Here is a 20014-nt window from a genome sequence, read left to right as displayed (position 1 = left end):
TATGGCATTGGATCATAATCCAAATGCCTATAAGAAGAATTATATGATATTCTAATCATTAAAGAGCAGTTAAGTTGAGCAGTTACTTCTTAATAAATACTAAATGCATGAGGGAAATCTTAATTAATAGATTTCTACAGGGTTTTATGTGAGTTCATAAAACCTATAGTCAGATCCTCTACAAGATGGCTTGGAGGCAAATACTATTCAACTCACAAGAGCATTTGGACCGTATTCAACAACTGGTAAGATAAGATTTTCTTTAGGTCTTAATGTGAGTTATGAACTAACCACCAGCTAACGAGCCTTTGTTATTAAAGGCCTCCATTTGTTCTGAATCATGATGCTGTTCTTGCTGATATCTTGATTGATGGGAACATTTGAAAGCTTGATGAGATGCTTGAAGCCTAGAAGTTGATTTTGTCCAGATAACAATAAGTTTGCCTACTTGGTTTGGTATTACTAGTGGTGCTTGTATTTGGTGTCCTACTTCTAATTGAGTACAGAGCTAGAGAACATTTAACTGAGGGTGCTGCTTATGTTCTTTGCAAGACCCTCTAACATATCATATACTTGTACCATACGCAAAAGATGATCTGCAGTAGCTTTTTTTGTAGTTATAATGTGGAGGATTGGCTAATGAATAATCTGAAGTCTAAGGTTTTAAGAAAATGGAGGTGCTGTTATTATTATTATTCCTGATTTTTAAGCTTCCCTTCTTTGCCAATATTAGCATCATGCACTTCATTGAGCCTTGGGTGGAAGCCACTAGACCAATGTCTGATACTGAAGTACAGCCTCCTCCACAAGGCTATGTAAAAATAAAATACAATGCTTGAGGTATATTTTTTTTAACTGTGAAGGATGATGAGATGAGATTTAGCTGCTGACCGAGCTTTGGAGGCAAGTTTAAAGTTTACAAATAAGCTTTATATATTGATGGTATTGTGAAGTTTCTCTAGCGCTAAAGGCCTCCATTCCCTCTGAATGTATAAAATCTGATGCTCTTGTTGCTGATTTCTTTATTGCTGAACAGTAATGGAACATTTTAAGGTAAGGAGGTGCTTGAAGCCTTAAAGTTGATATGGTCGTGGACATCATAAACATTATCTACTGGGTTTTGTAGTAATATGATCGAGTGATACTTGTATTTGGTGTCCTACTTGTAATTGTAAATTCAGCTTTTGTTATCAAACTGACTCTGGTGAACCAGCAGTAGTATGTGAAGAATGTGTTCTCTATATGCAATAATTATAGCTCTTTAGCTCCCTCCCTGCAGCGGAGCTTTAGCTACAACTTGAGGATTCCTCCCAAGTCTAGGACAGGCTCTTAACTAACTCTTACAGAGCTAAAAGAAATAACCAAGTTTATGACTTATATATTATACAATGCTCCAGTTAAGTCTACCTTATCATATACTTATTACCTATGAAAGATGATCTGAGGTAGCTACTGCACTCTTACTGCGTCTAAAAAATTTGGAGGACTGGCTAACGGATTTTCTGAATTGTTATAAACCTCAGCACATCTGGAAATGGAGGTGCGCTCTGTATTATGCACTTCAACTAGGTGGATGACAATAGACAAGTCTCTGGCAAGCCTTTTTGTATTAAAGTGCCAACCTCCTCCACAAGGCTATGTTAAGCTGAATGGAGATAGCTCAAGAAGGGAACCTTTCTGTAACTATAATTAATACGGGAGGTGAGATATTAGGTGCTGATCGAGGTGTGAAGTCTCTACTTTAGACTTAGAACTGCTAGAGATGAACACATGTAAGGTCATTGTAGAGACAGATTCAGCTTTGGTTATCTACTTAGGGTGTTTTCAATCAGGTTGATCCAATCGGCAAATGGGATGGCTGATCACCCTTTTTAGACAGAAAATGTCGTTTTCTTCATGTTAATATCTCACTCACTAACCTTCTATGCATTGCTGAGGAATGGATGGAATGAACACTGCTCGTTTGGGCAAAATATCCAAAGGATTCCAATGTCGTAAACATTTTCTATCTCTTTTTTGGTTATGAATGTTATAAACTTGGTGGGTTCATTTCATGAGTACATGAATTTGATTATCCAACATGGATTGTGCTTAAAAATCATTATCTGAGGTCTTTCAGATGAAGCTGCTTTGAAATACAACAGCAATTGTACTTAGGCTGGGACTCCTGCCTTGAGCTCTGCCGAACAACTCCTAGTTAGTTCAGGAGTGGCGTGACCTTTACACAACAATCAGATAGTTGATTGAGCTAGCCTTGGATTTCACATATATGTAACATGGTGCCACTGCCAAGCAAGAAAACATGTGTGTTTTTGTTTTTGATTTAGTAAAAGGCTTAAAGCAATATGTTGAACGATTTGCAGTTGAATGAGCCTTGAATAGAATAACCAAAAGAAGCAAGAGCTCATTGTTTCAGTCAGGTGCAGGCTGCAGCTACTACAAGGATACGTTTTGTAAGTGGATGTGCATATCATGTCAATCATAATGTGTTATTATTAGTTCTCATAGTAATTATATCACTTAAGTGGAGAAGAAATCGTAACTTCCAGAAGATCTTGTGGAAATCATATATGGTAATTGGAGCATTAAGTCCCCATTGGGACAATAATTGTGCTACTTTAAGAGCACTGGTATAAATACATGCTTCTGGATACCCCAAACCATCACAAGTTGATCAACTACACAACAAAAGCTGTCTCTGATTGTCTATATATCCTCCAAAAATTCAAGTTTCTACTATGGCAATGCAGATCAAGAAGCCGAGCCAGGGTCGCCAAAAGATTGCAATCACCAAAATTCCCAACAGGAGTAATTTACAAGTCACATTCTCGAAACGTTGTGCAGGACTGTTCAAGAAGGCTAGTGAGCTCTGCACACTTTGTGGAGTTGAGATTGCAATAGTAGTCTTTTCTCCTTCCAACAAGCCCTTCTCTTTCGGCCATCCTAGCATTAAGACCCTCATCGGCCGCTTTCTTTCTCCAATCCCTTCATCATTTCCCAGTAGTACTCAACAAGCTCTGTACCCCAGGAAGGCTAGTGTTGAACATGAGCTCAACATGCAGCTAACCGGGACTCAAGGCCGACTGGAGGCTGAGAAAAAGCGAGGGGAAGAGCTTGACAAGATGAGTAAAGACAGCCAGCGATCGAGTCATTGTTGGTGGGATAAGCCAATTGAGGAACTTGGATTGGATGAGCTCCAGATGTTGAAGGCTGCAATGGAGGAGCTCAAGAAGAATGTGATTGAACAAATCCACAAAATAAATGGTCCTGCCAAATTTTCAGTACCATTCTCTGTGATGAATCTTGATCATCATCTTTCTGAGAGAAAGTTTGCTGAGATTAATGGATGTCATGGTTCCATGATCCCTTCTTGTGCCTATGGCTATGGACATGGTTCTTTTTTTTGAAGGCGGTTACAAGCTAGCAATGATAACTCTTGTCTTTCAGTTATGATCGTAATTGAATAATTATAAAATTGGGATTTGCAATGTCTCTTTGGTTGCTCAGTGCTTTGGTTAGATTTCACAATCAGAAAACCAATCTACCAATGAAACCAATTACTGGTAACAATGGTTTTTTTGAGTCTAGGTTAGTGACAACAGCTTAGGGTTCTCTTGCAAATCCAAATCCAAATCCCTTGTGTGCACGAGGTCAAGATTTTATGGCTCTATGACATGTTCCTATTAAAATGTGTAAGTCTGTTCCAAACACCCTTATGAAAAAAATATAAAAAGTTGTGTTTATAAATTGGAAGTTAAATAATCAGCCATAACTAGAATAAAACTCAAGTTATAAGTTGAGTTGATGAATGTCTCAACTCTAATTCCAAAGTTTTTTGACCTTTGAATTTGATCAAGTTTGAGGGCACGTTTACTTACTTGGAATAAGAATGGATATAAAGGGAATGATTTTGGAATATGAGAGTTCCTGCGTTTACTAACATATAAAGATATTGGAATAAGTGTGGGTCTCATCTCATTATCAGGAATCAGTTCCTAAATAACCCTTTATGGGTTTAGGAATCATTTTCCGTATCGATTCCTCTCTTCTTTCATTCTCATTGTCTCCAATTTATGAATTTTTTCATTCATGAATGTCTTGTACTTGGACATTAGGGTAAACTTTTTAAATCAGAAGCAGTAAAAAATGTATCAAATGTACAAGTACATCAAGCAGACTATCAACTAGGGCTGTCAATTCCGACACGACCCGATAACACGACTCGAAACCCGCACGAAATAAAGCGAGTTGAACCCGCACGATTAAAAAGCGGGTCGGCGGTGGGTTAACCCGCCATGACCCATTTATTAAAGAGAAAAATTCAGGTACCGTCCCCAAACTATGCTGCCAAGGCCAATTTGATACCCGAACTCTCAAAAGTATCAATGTGATACCCAAAGACCTAAATTGGTATCAACGTGATACTTCCGTCAAAATTTTCTAACGGCGCCGTCTGTTTGCTGACGTGGCAAGAACGTGGGTCCCGAAAAAAGTGAAATGACAAATTTAACCTTTTTTTTTTTAGAGAAATTCATCTATCGTCCCCAAACTATTTTGCCAAGGCCAATTTGATACCCGAACTCTTAAAAGTATCAATGTGATACCCAAAGACCTAAATTGGTATCAACGTGATTCCTTCTTCTTCTTCTGGGATCTTCTTTTTCTTCTTCTTCTTCTTCTTCTTCTTAGGGTTTCGGGGCGCCAAGCAGCTTGGGGCTAAAGCTTCCAATCGAACCCGATACCGGTCGAAGAACCTGCTGGTGCTGAGATGATCAACGACCGGTCCGCGTAAATTGGGGCCGTCGAGCTGTTGAGCGAGACGAGGCGTTCAGCCGGAAGGTACCGTGAGAGAGTGACCGTCGAGGCGGAGTATGTACGGTCTCCAAATAGAAGGCGGTCCAGTTCTAGGGATGCCATTTTAGCTATTCTTCTTCTTCTTCTCTCTCCTCCTCTCTCTCTCTCTCTCTCCTCTCCTTCTCCTCCGCCCAAACCATCACTAACGCCGCTGAGATGGATTTGTAGCAGGAATTGGAGAGGATCTCGGCGGCGTTAGTGATGGTTTGGGCGGAGGAGAAGGAGAGGAGAGAGAGAGGAGGAGTGAGAAGAAGAAGAAGAATACCTAAAATGGCATCCCTAGAACTGGACCGCCTTCCATTCGGAGACCTTACATACTTCGCCTTGACGGCCACTCTCTCACGGTACCTTCCGAGTTCCGGCTGAACGCCTCGTCTCGCTTAACAACTCGGCGGCCCCAATTTACGCCGACGGGTCGTTGATCATCTCAGCACCAGCAGGTTCTTCGACCGGTATCAGGTTCGATTGGAAGCTTCAGCCTCAAGCTGCTTGGCGCCGCGAAACCCTAAGAAGAAGAAGAAGAAGAAAATCCCAGAAGAAGAAGGAAGAAAAAGAAATGAAAAGAAAAGGAAAAAAATGAATTAACAAAAAAAAAAAAGGTAAATTGGTCATTTCACTTTTTTTGGGACCTACGTGCTTGCCACGTCAGCAAACATACGGCGCTGTCAGAAATTTTGGACGGAGGTATCACGTTGATACCAATTTAGGTCTTTGGGTATCACATTGATACTTTTGAGAGTTTGGGCATCAAATTGGTCTTGGCAAAATAGTTTGGGGACGATAGATGGATTTTTCTAAAAAAAAAAAAAGAAGGGTAAATTGGTCATTTCACTTTTTTTTGGACCCACGTGCTTGCCACGTCAGCAAACAGACGGCGCCGTCTGAAAATTTTGACGGAAGTATCACGTTGATACCAATTTAGGTCTTTGGGTATCACATTGATACTTTTGAGAGTTCGGGTATCAAATTGGCCTTGACAAAATAGTTTGGGGACGGTAGCTGAATTTTTCTCTTATTTTTATTATTTCTTTGTATCTTACAAGACCCTCCTAAACCCTTTTTCTGTTTTGAACTGAGATTCTGAGAAACCCTTAAACCCCAGTTGGACAAAAGTCCGGCGCCTCGGAATTCTCCGCATCCTTTCTCCGAGCTCTGTTCTTGAACCCGGCTTCTGGGTAACCACTAAACTCTCCTTCTTCATTGTTTACTCTACTTTTACTGATTTTCTCTCACAAAGTCGATTGCTTTTCTGGGTTCTCTTCATTCTCTCTATATGACTCTGTAAACTTTCATTTGCTTGTATTATTACAGATGCCTTCAAAGGGCAAGAAGAACGCAAAGTCCCAATCGAGGCTGTCGAACTCTGACAGCTTTGCCTCTTCTGGGTCGATCGATTTTGAACCCAATGAAGTTAATTTTGCTACCTCACTTGAACAAGCTTCCAGCAAATACCCATCTCTGATTGGGAAATCCGCTTTCATTGGTCAAGTCACCGATGTCGATGACACCTCCAAAAGCTGTAAAATTTGGCTTTCAGAGCCTTCCATGGTTGCCAATTCCTTCACTCCTGGCTCCATTGTATCGGTAATGTGTTCTATATGAGGACTACTACTGTGTTTGTGTTTCTTGTTTCACTTTTTCGAAGCAATGTTGGGGAACTGAACCATGTTTTTGAACTTATTTTGATTGGCAGGTGTCACTACCTTGTTTGAGAAGTAGAGTTTCAGAGAGCTTTCCTCTCAGCTCATTAGCAGATGAATGTGCTAGACGCTTTGGGGTTGAGTCTTGCGAAGGTTTGGCTAATGAACCAGGGACCTACTTTGCTCTTGCAACTATATTTCCTTCTTCTAAGGTTTGAATTACAACTTGTTATTGTTTTAATTCATATTCTCTCTGTGCTCTAGAATCATAGGTGATATGACAATCATGATAAATGGTTTTCCAAATGAAAAGAAGAAGAAGGTCCTAGATGCATTGCTATGCTATGAATTACTGTTTTGCTGTAATGTAACTGTTTCCCTACGGGGTTTTCACTGTGAACTTGTGATTGTAAGAGGAATGGTCCAAACTTCACTTGTACCTTGTAAGATTTGAACTTTCGAACAACATCATGCAAGCAGGATTGGACAATCTAAGTATTGAATTAGCTGGGTGCAATTTGGATGGAAACCTTTGTTCATTTATGCCTTTAGGACTTTTAGAGATTGGAACTATAATCATGATCCACATTATCCTAAGACATTTTTCTTTACTTTTATTCTTGTATTCATCTCAGGTTTCAAAGAATGGGGTACGATTGTCTTCAAATCTTTCAAAGACCATGGGTTGTCCTGCATCAGGCAGGATCATATTTATCCACTCCGTACAAAATACAGTCCGAGCTGGTCTTTTAAGTGATACAGAAAAACCATCTAGTACCAAAGATTGCCTCTCTGTGTCTGACTGTAAGGAGTTAATTTTGGAGCTACTCCATTCCAACAGTAGATTAACTATGAACACTACCTCTACAAACACTTCTGCTGAAAAATCGTTTTACTGGCCTGAAAATGGAATGCCTGCATCCCCTAAGACACCATTGAATCCATCAAAGCTTAGCTTTTCTAATAGAAGTCCATTAGCTTCACCTCGACGTGAGGAGTCAGCATCAAGTGTAATCACTCCAGATGAAAAATTTGTTGAACCTTTTGATGTTGAAGAGGTTTTAGGGGATGACACTTCAAAAAGACTTCTTCAGACGTGTGCTACTACATGGTTGTATTCTCGTTGTTTACTTCGTGGAAATCTAGTGACTATTCCTGTGCTTTCACAGCATTGTTTACTTCGAGTCATTGGTGCTAAGAGTTTATCAGATGATAAAGCTAATAATGACTCGCTTCATGAGTCCTCTGAGTTAGTGGACAAAGTAAATGATGCTTTTCTAGTGAAGCGGGAAACAAAAGTATGCTTTCATTTGCCATCAAACCTGGAATCTAAAAGAAGAGATCTTTCTATGTTGCAATGCAAGGATGCTATAGCTAATACAGGAGATGACCCATCAAGACTGGGTGGTCTTTCAAAAGAATATGCAGTTTTGAAAGACATCATAATATCATCATCTATGGACACCTTGTCACGGTATGTGATACGTCATATGACACGTTATTGCTTTGTAGTAGTGCAAACCTACTTTTTCTTGGGGGATATCTACAATCTTTCATCATTAAACCATAGCTGCTACTTTTGGTGGGAATATTCATTTGTTATAAAACCATCAACATGTTAGATGTATATGCCAATGGTTTAAATATCTCTAATAGTTGCTGGTGTGCTTCCCTCTGTTAAATAAGTACATCCTTGAATCTAAATGACTTGTTAATCTAATTAGTATATGTCAACCACCAATGATGAAATTTCCAGACGACCTCTGATAAATTTCTAGAAATTTTCATGTAATGAGGCATTACAATTTTCTTCTAAAAAAAAAAAAAAAGGACTAAGTAGTTACAGTATCCTCGGATGCATTAATCCTATGATTTGTACATAAGAAATATAACTGATTTTGGGAAACTATATAATTGTTGTGTTCAGTTAACACATTTCACCTGGTGGAAAAACATGGTTTTGATTTCTCATTATTTATTCATTTTTTTACTACATTCATTCATGCATATCCTTCTTATAATTAGTCTTGGTTTACGACCTACAAAGGGAGTGCTTCTTCATGGTCCGCCTGGTACGGGAAAGACTTCTTTGGCTCGATTATGTGCCCGTGATGCTGGTGTCAACTTTTTCTCTGTCAATGGACCTGAAGTTGTGAGTCAGTACTATGGAAAAAGTGAGCAAGCCTTACGTGAAGTTTTTGATTCAGCTAGCCAAGCTGCACCTTCTGTGGTTAGGTTTCTTCTCCCTTTTAATGTTCATGCTCTGTATTTCAAGGGATCATTATTCTTTTCTCGGTAGACTTAGAGGTGATGCATGTGGTGGTAAAGTTAATTTATCCTATGCAAACTAAAATTATGCCTTTATGTCCAAACTTTCATGGTAAAGTTGTGCCTATACGTCTAAATGTACAATTGTGCATTTAAGGGATCATTATTATCTTGGAGTAGACTTGGTGATGATGCATGTGGTGGTAAAATTAATTGTTCTCGATGCCCTTATGTCCAAATTTTCACGGCAACACTGAAGCCCATTTTGGTACAGTAATGTGAGGTGTGGCAATCTTTATGGGCCTCTGTTTCTGGGGAGTTTAAAGATTTCACTCTTTCCTCTATTCTTTTAGATTGGAAAGCAGTTGTAATTTGGGGTTCTTTGTCCAGTCTAATTTGGTGGCACTTGAGCCTACATGGCTATTACTCTAACTGTCTTCTCTAGCTTCTGTTTGCTTCTGTTTCTGTGGACTCCTTCTCCACTTTGTTGTATTTTCTTTTTATGATTTAATCCATAAAAGATGTTTCTTTTCAAAAATAAGAAAAAAAAAAAAAAAAGCTACTGTAATGTTGATTGGTTGTATAATGTCAACATTTCAGTAGTTTTATTTTATTTAATTTTTTTTTTTGGGGAAATTGGAAAAAAGAGTATTAATTTTGACTGGATTATTTAATTTGATTATATTACCAAATGCCTTTCCTTTGAGAAACTAGCTGGTTCATTCTCAAATTTAGTTTGCCTTCTCTAATGGATTCTGTCTGCAGGTATTCATTGATGAGTTGGATGCAATTGCACCTGCAAGGAAAGAGGGAGGTGAAGAGCTATCTCTGAGAATGGTTGCTACACTGCTGAATTTGATGGATGGGATTAGTACAACTGAAAGAGTACTTGTAATTGCTGCTACCAACAGGCCTGACAGTATTGAGCCTGCACTCAGACGACCTGGAAGACTTGACAGGGAAATTGAAATAGGTAATATGGATTTTTTTTTTCGTAGTATTTATTTGTTCATTTTTGGGTCATAACCAAAACTTTCTGAATACTTTTGTTGTTATACTTGTAACAAGCATTAGGTAGCCTACATGGTAAGCTTATTCAATGGAAATTCTTACGAGTATTTATTCATTTTTTTTGGAAAAGTAGTTGGATGAAGCTTTCTTTGTCCATTGATTGATACTGATAGTCAGAACTTGTCTTCTTCATTTTGTATCTCAAGTTAATCTCTTTCTTATTGGAAACTGATATTCAGGAGTTCCATCTCCCAAGCAACGGCTTGAGATTCTACATGTTCTTGTCGGTGAAATGGAGCACTGTCTTTCAGATGTGCAAGTCCAACAACTTGCTAATGCTACACATGGTTTCGTAGGCTCTGATCTAGCTGCCCTTTGCAATGAGGCAGCCTTCAGTTCTCTTAGGCGTTATGTCAACTCTAGATATCCTCATGATTATTTGCATAGAACATCTAGTACTTATGAAGATTGTTCCAACAGTCTGATGGTACCTGATTGCTTAGAAGATACAACAGACATGTCAAGGGATTATTCAGATACTGCATCTTCATCTATCACACATATGGCGTTTTCTTCAGAGAATTGTTTGTCTGTGCATTTGAAGGGGACAAATCAAGATGACGATATTGAAGAAGAATTAAAAGTGACTTTTAAAGATTTTGAAAGTGCCAGGATAAAAGTGAGGCCCAGTGCTATGCGAGAGGTATGGGCAATTACGTTATCTGGCAAGCATTTATGTTTAGTCTGTTGGTGTGCGAAGGTTCAATATCCCTAAAATAGTTCAATGATGTTAAATAATCTTGTGCTCTCTTTAAGAACCCATCAGACAAATACCAGCACAGACCAATTTGGCTTTTACTATAAATAATTGAATCCGATTGGTATTATACAAGACAACAGAAGTAGTTTTTTTTTTTTTTTTTTCCTCCTTCTCATTGGATTAACCGTTCCAAGACTACTCTGAATGTGAACATTACATGGGCGTGATTATATAATCATATAATACTATGTGTTTGACTAATGGTGATGTAAGTGGCTAATGATATCATCAATTGTGTGACCATAGACACTGCTGTAACTTCTCATGCTCTTAATACATTCCTTTAACTTGTAGGTAATCGTTGAGGTCCCGAAGGTTAATTGGGAAGATGTTGGGGGTCAGACGGAGGTGAAGAATCAATTGATAGAAGCTGTAATGTGGCCCCAAAAGCACCAGGACGAATTCAAGCGTATAGGGATTTCTCCCCCAACAGGGGTCCTCATGTTTGGTCCTCCTGGTTGCAGCAAAACCCTCATGGCTCGTGCTGTAGCTTCTGAGGCACGGCTGAATTTCCTTTCTGTGAAGGGTCCAGAACTTTATAGCAAATGGGTTGGTGAATCTGAGAAGGCTGTGAGATCAGTGTTCGCAAAGGCAAGGGCTAATGCCCCAGCAATCATATTCTTTGATGAAATTGACGGTCTTGCTGCCATTCGTGGGAAGCAAAATGATGGAGTGTCTGTTTCAGATAGGGTCATAAGTCAACTTCTTGTCGAAATGGATGGTTGGTGGCAAAATTATTATTGAGTCTGCATTTATAGGCTTTTCTCCTTCATACGGATTTTGTTTAGACAATATATTAGCATCGTTTTGTAGATCATGCCCACTAAAACTTTTTCCAATGATTATATCATTATTTTTGCTGTCCTGTCCTTGAATTGATCAGATACTGTTAACATTAGGTTTGCAAGAAAGAGTTGATGTCACTGTTATTGCGGCTACAAATCGGCCCGACAAGATTGATAGTGCGCTTCTAAGACCAGGTCCCTCTCTCTCTCTCTGTCTCTCTCTCTCTCATACACACACATAGTATAGTTCCTAACCATATGGAAAATGTTTTGGACAGGGCGCTTTGATCGCTTGCTATATGTGGGACCTCCAGATGAGACTGATCGTGAAGAGATATTTCGTATCCATTTGAACAATATGAAATGCAGCTATATCAACAGACGTGATCTTGCTCGTCAGGCCGAAGGCTATACAGGTGCTGATATTAGATTAATCTGTCGGGAAGCAGGTCTTGCAGCTATTGAGGTTCGATGTAGTCCTAAAATCGTTGCACAATTTATTTTTCTGTTTTTGAATCTCTTCATCAATCATGATTTTGTTATGCTGTCAGGAGAGCTTATGCCGTAAGGAGAGCCTTGATGCCTTAGAAATTAAAATGCAACATTTAGAGACTGCGATTAGACAAGTGAAGCCAACAAAAACTCAGTTTTATCAAGAGCTATCTGGAAAGTTTCAAAGACTCGTTCTTTCTAATATAAACCCGGGGAATTCGTCTTAGTCTCTACAAACGTCAATTTTGATGGGAGGTGGGGTTTCTGCTACATCAGCAAATTGTAATACTGACGGTGAACGAGTTAACAATCATGTTGACTGAAATGGGATTGATGTATATGATTAGTTTAGGTTACAAAAAAGCATTAGTTTATCAGAAACTGGGATTTTGCTTGCCCTACTGTTTGTTATTGGTATTTTTATCCTTTTTTATAAAAAAAAACTGTATCAAAACATTACGAATTAAATGTATTACATCTTTAAATTACTGTTTTTGGTCCATAAATACTCTTGCTATCTATCACTGGGATTCTTAGTGCAGTGTAACCAATTGATTAGATTTAGCCTAGTGGATGTGCTTTTTATCAGGATATTACAGATATTAAGCGCCACAATAGCACATTCCGAGACTTTTGAGGCAAATGGCATTGCCAGTACTAGGCAAATGACCAATCCTCACATGAGACATAAAACTGGCAATGCATCCTTCTGCTGTGCCACCAATATATTGAATCGATTTCTCTCCGTCAACTCCACCGAATTATAGGGTTTGCTGAACATGAAAAAGTTTTATTTTTTTGAAAACCAAGAAAACTATAAGATCTTCAGGAGCCTTTAAAGGCTCATGTGACCGGTGGGTGATGAGAAAATAAAAGAATTCTGGATCTTCAATTGGATATTTCCATTTGCGCAATATAAGCTGGTATCAGAAGAACAGAAAATTGCAATTGATTATAATCTCAGTTACTTACGTTGATTACAATAGCTGGTATCAGAACAACAGAAAAATGGGAAATTAGTCTTCCAATGGACAATGTGAATCAAATGGTGTCAATCCCCTTGCCTCTAGTAGTAATATCGTGGTAGGTCCGATCTGGTACCGTCAAGAAAGCAAGCAAGTTCTGCAAATGAAACAACTAGCAAACCTGGGATGTCTAGTATCTTAAAGAAAATTTGAAAACTGAACATCCCTGGTAAGGTTAAAATTCTTGCTTGGCAGGGACAGACTGAAGTATAAGGAACAGGCTTCTCAGAATCATAGGAGCCATAGAACCTACTTTCCCCCAAGCAACTCAGGAACATCTTTTTACTGCCAGCACATTAGCTTCAGAGGTCCGGAAATATATCAACGGATCCCAGTCACTTCGTTCTCTGAGTGGTTACAGCAAATATCAGCAATGTAGCCCCGGCCAACAGTGGAATACTAAAGCTTTAGCCGAGATCATACTATCAGGCTATCAGCTGGCGAATTTGGGATTCACGAAACATAATTTCAGACAAACTAATCCCCAGCCATCCAGTCATACCAAAAAATCAAGCCTCATCCAGTGAAGGTCATTTGTGTTGAAACTCATGCTGGCAGAGAATTCTGGGATGCTAACTCCAAGAGGCAAAACACATCTACTGCAAACACTCCAAGGGTAATCAAATGGAGACAACCAACATTGAATTTTGTATAACTGATGTTTGATGGCTCACTCGGTTAAGCAGAATACCACTGCAGTGCCTGGTTCTACAATCAGAAATGAAGATGGCATCCCTCTTGTTATGCTAGGCAGTGTGGCAACAACAATGTTTTACAAACTGAATGAGCTGGCTTATAGCAGGGCTAAAAGCAGCACTCGCGATATCTACAAGAATCTCCAGGTTGAAGGGGACTCTAAGCTTCTGATTGACTGCATCAATGGACACTCCAAAAACTCCATGGCGAGCGTTAACAACGTAATGAACATCCAACATCTCTCCAGTTTCTTCAACTCCATTACTCTATGCACATCTAAACAGAAGCTAATGCAGTAGCAGATGCAATACCGGACACTGAACATGAGATCTCAGATAATTGCATTTGGTCTGCGAAGGTGCCTCTAAAGGCCAACCATGCCTCTGTTTTGACCAACTTAATCACAACACAATTGTGTTTCCTAAATATTCTCTAAAGTATGATATCTTTTCAACCATATTAAAATTTTATGTTCTATTTGGATAGCTAATAGCCAAGCTAGAATTATGAGAAATTTTGGTAAACAAGAGTATATGTATTGCAGAAAAGAGACTAAACAGCTTTTAATTGGTCATTCAGTACATAAGCCTGAAGACTAACCAATATATTCTGTTAACAGGAAATACCACTAAAATTTTGTCAAGATAAGTACCTTAAGAATGACTAATAAGGTATAGTATCCACTCTGTCTTCTCAGCATCAGGAAGATATTTCAATAGAAAAGAATTCTTCTGGGTTACCATTCAGTAATACTCGTATAGCCTTAAAAACCTGCAATCTATTGAGCCCTGGTACCTTTGAAACCACTTCATATACTTCTTCACCTTTGGGTTGGGATCTATTCAGGTCCATCTTGCTTGCCAAATACTCCTTTAGTGAAGTCGTCATCTCACCAATTGCATCTGCCAAGAGATCTTTCTTCACTTTCTTTGCTTTCTTCTTCGGATGCAAGTTAGAAGTTGATGCTGAAGGATGTGTTGAGCTATGTGAATTAGAAATGGAATTGACTTCATTTTCTTCTTCAACCCTCCACGAATGTTTGTTGGCTTTCTTCATCCGTGGATGTGATTCCGAAGTTGAAGCTGAAGGATGTGTAAGACTACGGGAATTAGAGATGAAATTGACTCCATTTTCCTTTTCAACTCCCATTGCTCCTTCAACATCTTCAATATTCTCTGCACCTTCAACTGTTGTCTTATCCTTCCCACATAGCAATGCAATGTCATCCCAATTATCGATGAATTTGTTTTGATAACCACGTGCAAGAGGATGTGACTACAAAAAATATGATAATGAATTGCGTGGACATGTATTTACCTTAATAAACATCCACACATATGCACATATGCAGAAACAATTGATCAAAATATTGTTTATCATACCTCAACATAATCATTCCAAGCTTCCAGATTTTCTGATCTGATTACAACCATCTTCCTACCTTCATCCCACATAAGCTGACTTTGATTCTTGATATCAGAAATAATGGCATAATGTCTCTTCCAAGCCTTAAGTCTATTCTTCACATTGTCTTTTGTCAAACCAAGATCTAAAGTCATATTTAACTCACGCACAACTGCTGGAATGGCATGTCGTGTCCACTGTCCACCAACCTTATTACCTTGCTTCATTTGGTCAATCAACGCTTTAGCCAATGCAGCATCCATTTCTTTGTTCCATGAGATATATGGCCCTGACTTGCCTTTCATCTGAGATTGTGATCGAGAAGTAATTTGGGCTAGAGACAACCGCCGTTTTTCAGTTCTTCTCATACTTGCATTCAATAACGACAATATATACCACACAGTATAAATTGCAGCTAAACTACAATGCACATGAGACAAAGCGTTGGAAGACAGACCTTCAGTCAAATGCATAAAGACATGAAAATGGTTGTCGGCAAACTCCTTTATGGGACCTCCGCCCTCCAAACAGTATCCAAAACCTATGAAATCGGGCAGATTTCTCTTATTTCAGTTTAGTCTTCACCCCAATGCAACCAAATACGAGTACTTCCTTTACTTATCTTCAATATATATTCAAGCTTAGGAATCAGATACACCCAAAAAAAAAAAATGATAGAAAATGACAAAGGCTTCATTGCAGAACCAATAATTTCATGAATAGTTCATGATTTTCTGATTACCACCAACAACAGCAACAAACATGTTCAATCCAACAGAGTGCATTTTTATGATGTTCTTAAATTTTGCATGAACCAGTTTACTAAATCTAAAGGGGTCACTGATCATATATACCTACAGAGTAGTTTAACAATCAAGAACAGGAAACAGTGTTCATCAATAACATTGGAGTATCTGTCTGGTTCTAGTGCACTGAATTCAAGAATGTAAAAGGCAACTAATTCAGTCCAACTTAGAAATTTCAAATTACAGAAAAGACTGAGATTGAGAGTAAGAACCTACTTATCGTAACAAGTGTGCCGGTGAGGACTGAAGCGTCTTCTAAAATAGGATGTTAACACCACGAGCGTTTCTGGGTTTGAGAGTAAAAACTCGCACAGAAAAATATTTATAGCCTCGTGCAACGGCGCCGTTTTACTTTTACCGGTAGGGGATTTAACCTAATGGTTATTTCTAGGGGAGTGGCGTTTGGACCCGAAAAATCAAAGAACCGGTCCAAACCGGATCGGAATCGACGGTTTAGTTAAGTTTCTTTTTCTAAGTTTTACAGTTTGGTTCTGATTCGGGTCCTATATTTTCTTTTCCTGATTCATTCCCAGGTTTCAGAGTTTGAAATCTCGATGTATTTGAATCGTGTTGGTGGGTGTATATATTCAATATTTTCTTTAATCGGGCAACAATGTTTGAGTGGACAAGCCCTATCCTATTATGATAGACTTGTCCACTACCTATTATTTATCTATATAAAAAATATAAAAAAAACAAAGCTTACTCCACAATCATCTCTCTCTCTATCACGCTTCTCTTCTTCTTCTTGCTCGACTTCTTCCTTCTGTTCTGCTTCTTTGTTTTCATTTTTTTGTGATGGTCTTTATTAGTCTAACCAAGTATTATGTCTTTGTTTCAAATTCTTCTTCTCTTCTCTTACAATCCTTTTTCATCCCTTCAACCATTATGTTTTTGACTTTCTAGGGATCTAAACTTCTAGATTTTCAACTATGATTGTCTAGGTTAATGAAAGATCGAGGTTTTCGGGTTGAATTCATTAGGTATTAGAACCCAAGTTTTCGACACATACCAGCTGTATCTCAACTATTCATTTCTTAAGGTCTCTATGAATGGATCAATTCAACAAATATTCAACTAAGTTGATAACCGTTAAGGTACTGAACTAAATCAAATCAACAGACGAACCGAACCTGTCCAACCTAAATTGTTCATATTCATAAAGATCAATCACGATTATGAATACCTTAACGATTATCAATTTGGCTGAAAATTTTCAAAATGACCTACTCTTAGAGACCTATAATATGAACGGTCAAGATACTAATATGTGAACGAAAAGTGGGTCACACAAGCGATCCATTTAAAATGCCAAAAACCCTAAAAAAGAATCTTTTACTAGAAGGGCTATCTGTGTGTGTGTGTGTGTGTTAGAGTTTGGTTTATTTGCTTATTTGAGCATTGTTGTATATATGAGTGTACCGATTCAACAAGTATGTTACGTATCAAGGTTCAGTGATATCACTTATTGTACTTGAAGGAATGGATGGATTTCAAAACTTTTTAATTAGTGCGGAATAAGTTTAACAATTAAACTACTAACTAAACATAAAATCCATTCCTTTAACCCATGATCTTGGCTTATTGTGATATGTATATAAACATAGCATGCATGGTAAGGAAGAACAAAGAGGGAGTTTATGTTCTACTCACCCTTGGAGCGTGATTTTAATCCGATCCAAGTGAACCACCAAAGTTCCTCTCCTTGATCTCTCCTTGTGTGTGTTTCCTCCACCTTGAATTAAGAACTCCTTCTTATACTCCTTCTTGTGCTTGTAATCTCCTCCTTGATGTAACAAGTAAAGCCACAAAAATATATGGCCTCTAAGGATCTTCACCAAGTGAATCAAGAGATGAAGAAAGATGAAAGAAAAGAAGAAATTATGCAAGTGTTCTTCTTTCCTTTAATTTCTGAAAAATGGACCAAGAGAGAACTCTCTTTCTCTCTCTCTAATCTGAAAATAATAGTGTGGAGACACCCCCTTTTCTTTGTCCATGCTTTCCCTTTTATATAATAGGAAATAACTCCAATTACTAAAAGAAAAATATTGACTTTCATAAAGCCAATATTTTGGCTGGTCCATACATGTTATTGGGCACTAAAAATGTGTCTTGGGCTTTCATTTAAATCTCATTTAGTGAAGCCCAAGTCCACACCAAAAAACCCGACAATCGTTTAGGCCCAATAGGTTCGGTTTTACCCGAAAATCCTAATTATGTTCAAATAATAAATCTAATTAATTATTTGCTCATAACCAACTCTTGTTTAATCTTCTTCATATACAATCTCAATGATCCACTTATATGGTGTGCGATCTCTTAGGTTCTAATTAACAAGGCAGTGAAGTTTATAGAAACCATTCTATTTTGTTTACGAATCAAAAACTCCATTTTTGATTCTCCCTTGTTATTAGGATAATAAATGTTTATTAATCCTCGGGGACTTCACAAGTCATGAGTGACGTCTTGCAACATATCATGACTACCCTAGTTAATGTAGAATGACAAAAAACCTATTCAATTGGAATTACAATACAATACGGTCCTTCTCTTACACTATGTTCTAAATCACATCATCGGGGTATGGAATTGATATGTCAATCCCCTAATGTGATTTTCATTCTTATGTGATTCTTAGAATGTGATTAAAAACTCCTTTTTAAATCTCATTCAATGCTTTGGCCAAAGACTCATTGAATCACATCTTTGAACATACACCTTATTTACTTAAGGATAGAGATTCCTTGTTGTACACTCACATGTCTCCATGACCGAATTGATTATACCAATGAATGCATCTATTATATCCATTAAGGGACACAATGTTATTGCATCATCAAGAGATAATCCATTCACTCATAAGACAACTATGGTGTCTCAGGTCAAAGGACTAATTTGTATTATTGCAATTTAGAGTTCAAGTTTGACATGTAAGTAAGACTCCATACAAGAACTCTAATGATCGCGTTCAGTATACTCTTTAAGTTAAGAGCACCCACATACTTGTATTAGTGTCTCTACACAAATGACAAGAGACATATCATCCTCCATATTGAGAATACATAGTATGTGCTAGTCTTTCCGGATTATCAATGTCCAAGTGATAATCCTATGACTAGGAACCTTTTAGGATAAGAGTGTGAAAGAGTAAATGTCTCACACATCTAACTCTTTAGATTACTTTCTCTTTAACTCATATTCCTTGGACCTTGTTCAATCAAATATTAAGTATAAGCAATGAACAATAAACTTGCCCTTTTGAATAATAATAATTACAATAATAATTACATCAAAATGATTGTTTTAGGACACAATTCCTTCAATCTCCCACTTGTACTAAACCCAATCAGCCATGAAACGTACACCCATCTTCTCAAGATGTTGTTCTAGCTTTGCTTGTGATAAAGGCTTAGTGAATGGATCTGATATGTTATCAACAGATGCTACTTTGAGAATGTTAACGTCTCCACGATTAACAATCTCCCTTATGATATGGAAACGTCTTTCGATGTGTTTGGATTTTTGATGAGACCTTGGTTCCTTGGCTTGAGCAATTGCCCCATTGTTGTCACAGTAAAGTGGAATCGGTGACTCAATGGTAGGAACAACATCAAGTTCAGTGATGAACTTTTTCATCCAAACTGCTTCCTTTGCAGCCTCTGCAGCTGCAATGTATTCTGCCTCAGTAGTGGAATCTGCAGTAACGCTTTGTTTGCAGCTTCTCCAATTTACTGCACCTCCATTCAAGGTGAAGACAAACCCCGATGTGGATTTTCTGTCATTCACATCAGATTGAAAATCTGAGTCTGTGTATGCTTCCACTTGCAACTCTGATTGCAAATCACCACCTCCATAAACGAGGAATAAATCTTTAGTCCTTCTCAAGTACTTAAGGATATTCTTAACAGCATTCCAGTGTTCTAAACCTGGATTGGACTGATATCGACTAGTTATGCTTACGCCATAACTGATATCAGGTCTTGTGCATAGCATCGCATACATGAGGCTCCCTATTGCATATGCATATGGGATCTTGCTCATCTTTTGCACTTCCTCAATCGTTTGTGGGCACATTTTCTTAGAAAGGTGAATGCCATGTCTGACAGGCAGAAAACCCTTCCTAGATTGTTCCATGTGAAATCTATTCAGCACTTTGTCTATGTACAAGGATTGAGATAATCCAATTAATCTTTTTGATCTGTCTCTATAGATC

General features: G+C 38.1%; 3 protein-coding genes across 5 annotated transcripts; 2 read left to right on the top strand and 1 right to left on the bottom strand.

Moving 5' to 3' along the window:
* The first annotated feature begins 2738 nt into the window (after positions 1-2738).
* On the top strand, positions 2739-3407 carry LOC133729707 (agamous-like MADS-box protein AGL61). Its single transcript, XM_062157272.1, has one exon. The coding sequence runs from the start codon at positions 2739-2741 to the stop codon at positions 3405-3407; it is 669 nt and encodes a 222-aa protein (XP_062013256.1).
* A 2486-nt stretch (positions 3408-5893) lies between these two features.
* On the top strand, positions 5894-12363 carry LOC133725270 (calmodulin-interacting protein 111-like). Its single transcript, XM_062152463.1, has 11 exons — positions 5894-6029; positions 6166-6438; positions 6548-6706; positions 7130-7968; positions 8520-8724; positions 9528-9735; positions 10013-10476; positions 10888-11314; positions 11493-11573; positions 11657-11844; positions 11930-12363. The coding sequence occupies exons 2-11, from the start codon at positions 6166-6168 to the stop codon at positions 12095-12097; spliced, it is 3012 nt and encodes a 1003-aa protein (XP_062008447.1). The 5' UTR covers positions 5894-6029; the 3' UTR covers positions 12098-12363.
* A 442-nt stretch (positions 12364-12805) lies between these two features.
* On the bottom strand, positions 12806-16274 carry LOC133725271 (uncharacterized). 3 transcript variants are annotated; one of them, XM_062152466.1, is made up of 4 exons: positions 16018-16274; positions 15453-15536; positions 14974-15329; positions 12806-14866 (listed from the first exon to the last, which is right to left on the bottom strand). In XM_062152466.1, exons 2-4 carry the CDS (start codon positions 15466-15468, stop codon positions 14291-14293), a joined length of 948 nt encoding a protein of 315 aa, XP_062008450.1. In that variant the 5' UTR covers positions 15469-15536; positions 16018-16274; the 3' UTR covers positions 12806-14290. The 3 variants fall into 3 exon arrangements, with proteins under 3 accessions (XP_062008450.1, XP_062008449.1, XP_062008448.1); XM_062152465.1 differs by having other exon boundaries at positions 12806-13857; positions 14244-14866; positions 14974-16271; XM_062152464.1 differs by having other exon boundaries at positions 14974-15536; positions 16018-16270.
* Positions 16275-20014: the final 3740 nt, after the last annotated feature.

Source organism: Rosa rugosa, chromosome 1, assembly GCF_958449725.1.
Source record: "Rosa rugosa chromosome 1, drRosRugo1.1, whole genome shotgun sequence".
Lineage (NCBI taxonomy): Eukaryota > Viridiplantae > Streptophyta > Magnoliopsida > Rosales > Rosaceae > Rosa > Rosa rugosa.
Note: the sequence above shows the minus strand (reverse complement) of the source record. Positions and strands in the feature narration are given on the sequence as shown.

Excerpts from the sequence above, each read along its gene's own strand:
- LOC133729707 (XM_062157272.1), top strand. The coding sequence starts at position 2,739 with ATGGCAATGCAGATCAAGAAGCCGAGCCAGGGTCGCCAAAAGATTGCA.
- LOC133725270 (XM_062152463.1), top strand. The coding sequence starts at position 6,166 with ATGCCTTCAAAGGGCAAGAAGAACGCAAAGTCCCAATCGAGGCTGTCG. Across the intron at positions 11,574-11,656 it reads TAGTGCGCTTCTAAGACCAG|GGCGCTTTGATCGCTTGCTA; the intron begins GTCCCTCTCTCT and ends TGTTTTGGACAG. Across the intron at positions 11,845-11,929 it reads CAGGTCTTGCAGCTATTGAG|GAGAGCTTATGCCGTAAGGA; the intron begins GTTCGATGTAGT and ends TTATGCTGTCAG.
- LOC133725271 (XM_062152465.1), bottom strand. The coding sequence starts at position 15,468 with ATGCATTTGACTGAAGGTCTGTCTTCCAACGCTTTGTCTCATGTGCAT. Across the intron at positions 14,867-14,973 it reads CTTGGAATGATTATGTTGAG|TCACATCCTCTTGCACGTGG; the intron begins GTATGATAAACA and ends TATTTTTTGTAG.